The 8,642-nt window shown below is 37.2% G+C and overlaps 1 protein-coding gene across 1 annotated transcript; it reads right to left on the bottom strand.

Annotated features, from left to right (window-relative positions):
- Positions 1-2,663: 2,663 nt before the first annotated feature.
- Positions 2,664-7,468, bottom strand: tescb (tescalcin b). The gene is made up of 8 exons (XM_020657347.3): positions 7,211-7,468; positions 6,386-6,455; positions 6,109-6,189; positions 5,813-5,952; positions 5,671-5,732; positions 3,555-3,662; positions 3,420-3,467; positions 2,664-3,214 (listed from the first exon to the last, which is right to left on the bottom strand). The coding sequence occupies exons 1-8, from the start codon at positions 7,272-7,274 to the stop codon at positions 3,137-3,139; spliced, it is 651 nt and encodes a 216-aa protein (XP_020513003.1). The 5' UTR covers positions 7,275-7,468; the 3' UTR covers positions 2,664-3,136.
- Between the last annotated feature and the right edge of the window lie 1,174 nt (positions 7,469-8,642).

Genomic DNA, 8,642 nt, shown 5'->3' with positions numbered 1-8,642 from the left:
CCTCTTTTGGCTTTTTATTAATTTGCTTGGTTACATCAATAATGGTCAATGTAAGCATCATAGCAGAGTCTGTTAAAGGCAATATGAAGCTTACACATGTTCAGGCATAGCATGCGTCTTCTATAAGCACAAATTACTGGATGACAATATATGTTAATTTGTGTCTCTTTGATTTTGTTAAACAATGTTAAACAATATAAAAATAGTGAATTTGGTGCCTTAAGCTCCATGTGCTGTGTCTTTCACAGACTGATTCCATCAAGACGAGTTAAAAGAAAATCAGGAAGCTGCTGAGACGCTGACTGTGTGATATCAGCTAAAAGTGACGCATGTTTTCAACACAAGGCTGCATCAGATAGGAAAGATTTCATGAAACTGGCGGGCTGTCTGGCCAGTCACAAGGTGTGGGTGTTTGTTGGTCAGATAACTGTATGTTTGGTCTGTACACTTGTATACAGATGGGGATGCAAGTGTGTGAAGGGTGGAGCGTGGAAAACTAAAGAGGAGCAGAAGTTTACAGATGTTTTTAAACAAATGCACGGCATACACAACATGCAAACGTGTCATGTACATGTACGTACATTTACATGTAACATACAAAACCTTCTATTTTTTTGTCAGAATGAAGTAATGCTTAACTAAACTTTCCTCTGATCACAAGCTCTTAGGAAACTGGAAGTAGATGGGGGATTCACTCTAGGTCATGAATCAAGTTCCCTGTTATAACTTGGCTTTATTTAAAGCTCCAACACGGAGGGTACCTGAGGGCAATGGTCACTTTGCATTCTGCATTATTCAATCATCTTCGATAGCAACTTCATGGTATACAAGGCGTCAGGAAGACATTGTGCAAAAACAAAAAATAACTTGTCTCAACATTGAACCTGCTTGTAGATGCTGTAGTCATAGGTGCTGCTGTCGTCAATCCACATCATTTTATGACCAAATTGACTTCTGCAGAATGTTAATATCAGCATGTTCACAAGCTTTGCATGATCATGTTAAGTTGGCTTGTAATGCCAGCTATTTCATGATCGTGATTGAGTATTCTATCAAAAAACTAGTCATGAAAAAGCAGAACCTGGGGCACTGGTGGGGCAGTGGTTAGTGCGTACGCCCCATGTATGGAGGCTGTAGTCATCCAAGCGGACGGCCCAGGTTTAAATCCTGTGGCTTCTTTCCCACATGTCATTCCCCACTCTCTTTCCCTGATTTCCGGCTCTATCCACTGTCCTATGTCTCCAATAAAGGCACAAAATGCCCAAAAATAAATCTTAAAAGAAAAAACAACAAAAAAAACTGAAAAACTCAATTTGCAACTTAATGACTGAGCTGAATGTAAAGTGTTCACCATAAGTGCCATAATGCACCTTTTTATTTTTAAAGATCTATTTTTTTGATTTATCATTGGAGAGAAAAGACAGTGAACAGAGTCAGAAATTGGAGAGAGAGAGAGAGAGAGATTGGGAAATGCAGGAAAAGAGCCACAAGGTCGGACCAGAACCTGAGCCGCCTGCCTAATGAAGACCCCAGTCTCTGTACATGGGGCGTGCACACAAACCACCATGCGCCTCCCACAAATCACTTTGTTGAACAGAAATGTATCCATTATTTGTTGAGGAATATCAATTCAAAACAAATTTGTTCTATTATTATTTAAAACGATAAAGAGCTTTATAAATAAAACATTTTGATAATATTCATAATTTATAATCTTAGCTGTAAGAATAACAACTATTATCATTATAGTTAATAGGCAAGAAATGATCCAACAAAGCACTTGATCATATTTTTATTACCTGAAATAACCACTGTGGAAAGCTTTATATCAGGTACAGAGTCATGATCATTTTACATGTTTCACCAGTGGGGGGCGGTGAAGACCCATGACTGAACACAATCCTAGCAGTGCTGGATTTGTATACTGCAATTTACATTCACTGGATAATTCAACCAGAAATGAATCAAGGATTTTGTGGCCATGAAGTTCAGTGTGGTTTACAATAGATTCATGTTCTTGATGTTGTTGCTGATAAATTTTTGTTTTTTTTCTTATTTCTTAACGACACATAAGTAATAATATTTGTTCTTGGAACAAGCATTCAACATTTTAGTTCATTTTTCTGATAGGACATATCTAAAACTTGTGTATTTAGTTCACAAGTATTTTATTTTGGATTTAAGGGATCTGTATTTTTTTTTAGATAGTTTAAAAATACAAAACTCTTTCATTAAGCATGACAGTCTCTCAGGTTTGATGAATAAAAGGCTGCGACTTGGAGGGAGTTTCCCAAACATGAAACATTGGAAAGAGAAATTCCAAGATTACTGGATAAACAAATGTAATTTCCATGAGTCAATTCTTAGGAAGATTGGAAATCCTGCTATGACTTGAGCGTTTCTAAAGTTCATATTAAGTCAAGTATATTACAGTGTCGGAAACACAAATATTTGGGGTTTTATAATTTAATATTGTTCTTTAGAGTAATCAGAATGGAGTTCAAAATTGATTTTACTAATGTCATATTTACCAATGAAGTTTAACATATTCTCTATTACTTCTTTTGGTTTAGGACAAATCAGATAGTGTCTTTAAGCATTTAATCTTACATGCCAGCACTCCCACATCCTTTTTCATAAGAAACACACATCATGAACTGGAGTAAGATATCTTTCATGGGGTCTTTATTGTGCAAATGAAGCAGAGAATGCACCATGTGTCATATTTGTAACATCAATTAAAGTCAATTATTGCATTGCTATACACACATATATATAAAGATAAATATTAATATCCCTGATTATTGGAAGTGTTACATATGGCATTGACATTCATAAATGTTCTTCAAGCGTCCATATGTGCATGCATAGGGTCAACCTGTCTGCTATTCCAGACATACATTATGTGATTATTGCTTAGTCAAGTTAGTAAAAGCCTGATTGTAATTTCACTGAGAATCTCCTTTTATTGCTTAATATCAAACAAACGGATCCTAATACATCTGAAATATACATCTATTCTTGAGATTGCATAGATATATGTAAGTAAGGCATATATTCAATGCAAGCATAAACTAGGTTTAGAAACAGCAAGTGAAACCATGATTCTGCATTCTCAGAGTTTTCCCAGCTGCCATCACTTACATAAGTTCATCGTGTCCGTATAAAGGAAGCGAATGTTCATATTGGATTCAATTTCAAAGCCATTCAGCAACTAAAGAAAAAGAGACAAAAATGAATTGTATAATATTCATGATGATATTTATCTTGTTATTTGTGTGATTTACTTTTTCCTTTGAAAGTTTGCAAACAAATCCCTCCTAAATTATCAACTAGTATCATTCAAAACAGCAAAAATCAAGACAATTTAAAGCATGATAACAAAATTATTTCTAGAATCATATATTCAGAGTAGGTACCTTTGAGAAATGCTCAAATGTGATTCCCTCATAAAACTCATCAGGTTCCTGTGGGGGAGAAAGTGAATTTACAACCATCCTCCGAACAAAATCAATCCAACTTTCAAAGTTTTCAAGAGATAACAAAGCACATACCATGTGACCCATAGAGATACTGGCCACCTCCAACATGGCGGCATCAGCGATGCTCTGGGCTGTGTCCTTCTCCAGAGTCTCGCTAAGAGATAACAGTTCCTCCACCACCTACACAGAAGAAAACATGAGTGAAAATATTATTGGCTACACAATGGCTAAAAGCTCATGTTAAATGTGGCATCCCCCAAAGCTCAACTTTGGAGCCTCTCTTATTTCACTATACATGCTCCTCATTGGCTATATTTTAAAAGAGAAATTAGTTCTTCAAATCACTGCTACACTTCTGATACAAAGTTTATCTAGCTATTTACCTCACATTGTCTGCAGATAAACCATCTACTAGAAAAGTAATATGAATTTTTGCAAATATTCTCCCTCATTTAGCAGCACGGTACACCTTAGATGTTGGAAAAAGCTGAATTTAACAGCCATTTCTGTTCATGACTGCAGAAATATGGGTTTGGTCACAATTACATTTAATGGATTAGGATTCTATTCTCAAATCCAATGGCTAATAATTCATATTCTTTCATTTTACACTGGGGAACTGAACAAGGATATCCAGTCTCAAGCTACTTATTCAACCTCATCATCGATCTGAAAAGAAGATAAAATGTACAGAAATTGGAGATCAGATACTAAAAATATCACTCTACAGTGATGACGTCATTCTTCATCAGACTCGGACTCTTCTCTCGATTATGTAAATCAGGTTATCAGTCAGTATGGCTCACTTTCACGATACAAAGTCAACCAGAGTAAATGTGGGTTATTGCCACTGAACACACACTGCAGTGTTACATGTGTCAAATATACACAAATAAAATGTAAAAAACAGAGATAAGATACTTAGGACTAAAATCAATCTTACACTAACACTTAATAAAATTGTAAAATATACTGTAGATATACGGTAAAATCTCTAGAACTCTGGGGCCATGTCTGTATTGTAAAGATTTTCCCTCTGTTAACTACGCTTTTAGGATGTTACCTGTCACAATACAAAATACCTGGTTTGAACATTTTCTCAAAATTATTCCAACCTTTATATGACATGGGGAAAAGGCCCAGTTTAAACCCAGGAATGTATAATACATATAAAAAAGGACAACAAAGAGGTTATCGATTGGAGCAAATGGAAAGACAAAGGAATCACTAAGCTTTGTCACATACTTTCGAACAAATGTTTCAAGATCTTTCCTGATTTAGTCTCAGAACATTGTAACACCGAATGTCAATATTACATCACTATACACTGAACAAAAGAATAACATTTTATTTTTTAACACAGCCTGTTCAAAAAAAGATATTGTCATAAATTCAAATCAATATTCAATGAAAGCACCGAAGGTCCATTTGAGATATGTGCAAAGGCATGGAGCAGAGCTCTAAACATACAAAAGAATAATATTTTGTGGAGTGATATCTGGAATACAGACTACTATAGTAAACATGTAAAAAAAAAACAAGTATCAGTGTTCCAGGCCTACATCTAAATAAACCATAAAGAAGGAATAAACATACAGTAGGTTTAAGTGCTGATGTCAGGGGGTGCTGCCACCTATGGTTCAAATTAAGTCCTTTTCTACCAATTTTGATAATAAATCAAATTTAAAAATTCACCTATTTTAATTCAGATTCATGGTTCCCCCTGATGTCCTCTATCATTTCACTTTACTTTTTAAATCATGCACTGAAGCAGATCCTAAACTGCCTCGATCAACAGTAAAGCTTTCGGACAACTCCTGTTGTACCCTGATTTCAAAAGGCTAGCGGAAGAAGTTAAATGCATCCTCAATTTCCTTCATTAGCTTTCAATTCAGTGTGTTGCAGAAAGGTAGCTCACCCTCTGCAGGGAATCTGCGTCTTCAATAACCTTCAAAATATAGCTAAAAATGATCAAGTGATGTCGATAAAGAAAAGGACCAGATAAAAAGGGAACCCCCCCCCATGATAAACTCATGATGATTCCCCCCGACTGTGAGAAGAGATTGTTGTCATCTTACTAGTTATATGAACACTATAAAGTTAATTAAAAAGCTGGTAAAACTGCATAGCTAATTATAAAGTGCATTTAGATAATTGTTTTGTCCAAAGAAATGCAGCGGCGTCTTACATGTCTGTATTCCTCCAGGGTGATCGTCCCGTCGTTGTCTGTGTCATGCATGTTGAATAAAACTGTTGAGAGAAACACAATTTAATGGCAGCCAAAGATAAGCATGTCAAGCATGTGATCGTGTTGTGTGTTTCAGACGTACATCTCAGCTTCTCCCTCCTGATGCTTTCGCGCTGCTCCTCTGTAATGTGCAGCCTCGGGGGCTTGAAGTGGGACATGACCACCAGGAACTGCTCAAAGTTGATCTCATCAACAGTTCCCTCGATATTCTGACGAAAGTTTCTGGAGAACGAAAGGAACGTCAAATTAGCCTGACAACATGACAGAGCAAATTATGACGTTTGTTTCCTAACAGAAATCTTATCTGAACTTCTGCTTCCGTAACTACAGTAAAAGAGAATTCAGTTTTGAAAAACTTTGACCTGTCATCATATATACCTTCTGTCAAAGAAGGCCTCTATAATCTGCGAACGGATGGGATTGCACGCCAAATCTGGGATTCCATTGAGATGATCCCTCCTGAGGGAGTAAAAAGAGAGTTAAAGGAGTGGCACACAGTTTGACAGAGTTGTATAATCATGGTCAAAAACGTTAAGCCCGTTAGGCAGGTTTCAAGTTCTAAAGAAGGAAGGTGAAACCGTTTTGCTTGAAAACAAACAAGCAGGGTGACAACAATACAAGGCAGTGCACCGGCCGGTATTAAAAATGATCTTACCTCAAAGTTTCTTCATTATGGCTCAACTGCTTGAATCTTTTATGCAGGACTCCAATCTGTTCCAGTGAAACTGAAAATAGAAAGCAGGCAACCTTAGAGCAAAAGTCGAACCTTGTGTATGCACAAACAGCCATACAGAACTCAGTTAAAAATATATCTTTAAACCATACTGACTATTTTGAAAGGCTATATAATACGTAAATTGTTTGTTGATAATAACAGGCTTCTGATAGGAACAGCATACCACAGATAGTAGCCTAAGTTCTTTCATGAAAGGCTTTAAAGGGACTATTTGGATATTCATACTTTTTGTAAAACACTTGCTCTGGTCTGTCAGCCTGCAAACACACACTATCTTGAGTGGGCTACAAGTTAAATAGAGTTACTATAAAGTCATTTAATGTATTAGCTTCTATGTTTTCTGTAAACACAGTGACTGATCTATTATTTACAGCACTTCCCTCTGTAAGCTGGATAAAGTTTCACTTCCATTAACTTGCAGTTTGAATTATTCATCACTACGCTGCACCAAATAGACTGGTTTTCCTTGGACACGATGTGAGACAAGAGCATAGACTGTAAATATTAAATAAGAGTGATTATGGAGGCTACTTCAGGCAAATATTGATGTGCTCTGTATTGCGTTAGAACCATCGTGTTTCCCCTTAAAGACCGGCATACGACTGAATTAAAATTAGACTGCACGAAAGATCATGTTTACGGGGAAGGTCGCTGATGATTTCACACATCCTACATGTCTAGCTGATGTTTACTTCATTTAAGAACAAGTGCATGAAGCCACAAGTCATAAGCATGACTACTCACAGCCGGTCCTTTCCGCCAGATCAGCGTACTCCGGTTGGCCAGGTATTGACTGTAGTGCACCCATACCTCCAAAACAAAACTCCTCCCGGATCACAAGTGCACACAAACTATTTGAATTCTCAAAGAATCACGCCGTTAAATCCTCCATCTCCGCCTGAGTGTTTTAATGACAGACCCGAAGCTCACACACCTCCTCCTCTTCTTCTGTTCCTTCTTCCTCAATCACCAGGCAGGTTTCACCTCATCCTCTCTGCTGCAGACAGCGCGCAACTTCCGCAACAACCGCCGAGATGACGACACACACATTTAGGATCAACAGGCTGCACCTTCAATTATTCACTCAGAGTCTTTTTTTTTTGTTTGTGTTTATTTCAGAGGCAGAGACTATCGTGGCCTGTTTGTTGTTACTGTCCAGGGTAATTATAGAGCTTTAAAAAAAAGTACACAATATAGCCTATAACACTGGCACGGATGGCAAATAAGACTAGACAGGTGATGTTTTAAACTGCGTCACAAATTTGAATATTTTACTAATTCTGAAATTTCCACACACATTCGCTTTACCATAGGTAATAAACAGCCCACTAAACAGATAAGCCCATTTAACTCTGCTGCCGATTCTACAGGTGGATTTTAATGACGTTCTAGCGGCAGAAGCGAAGTTGTCCTTAGGCCTATCGCTTTTTGATCTATGGATAGCTGTGGGATGAAAACATATAGGCTTAAGTTTTTCTGAATGTTTTAGTTCAGGCGTTAGCTGATAAAGGACGGCGATATCTTGTGTAATTTCAGTAACAAGGGAGTAACAAGGGAGTGAAAAGATGTCGTCACACCAACCACAGTTTGCACTCCTAACTCTCACGATGCATCAATTGGAGGACAGCAAAAATGAGGAGTGACCGACAGAGCTGGCTGAGGTCCTGAGAATTTCAGCAGATTTTAGCCTACTGTATAGTTTTTGGGGTAATTAAAGGTCAATTCTGCTCAAATTGCATTAAGACACTCTGATATTTTAGTCATATTTAGTATTTTATTTTGAAGAATCTGAGACAGGTGACAAGAAACGTTCAATGGATTCTTATTCCTTATGTCCCTGACTGTGTTCCTGAGAATTTCAGCAGATTTATTCCTGCCTCTGTGCGTGTTTCCCTCCAGATGTGATTGCCCTCATTGTCTTCAACTGTATCGTTTGTCTCACGTGTTTGATTACCTCTGTGTATTTAATCTCAGTGATCATTCCCTCATTGTTGTCTGTTCATTGTCAGATCTTCCTCGTGCTGTTGTCTTTGTGGCTCCCTGAGGTTTGTTTTTCCCTGTTTGTAGATTTTTGTTGATCTTTACAGAAGTTTTTGACATTTGCCTTTTTGTTAAATTAATTATTTTTGGTTTCTGCACATGGGTCCTCCTATGTTTTTGTTATGAACGTGACACT

Source organism: Labrus bergylta, chromosome 17 (assembly GCF_963930695.1).
Source record: "Labrus bergylta chromosome 17, fLabBer1.1, whole genome shotgun sequence".
In the NCBI taxonomy this organism is placed as follows: domain Eukaryota; kingdom Metazoa; phylum Chordata; class Actinopteri; order Labriformes; family Labridae; genus Labrus; species Labrus bergylta.
Note: the sequence above shows the minus strand (reverse complement) of the source record. Positions and strands in the feature narration are given on the sequence as shown.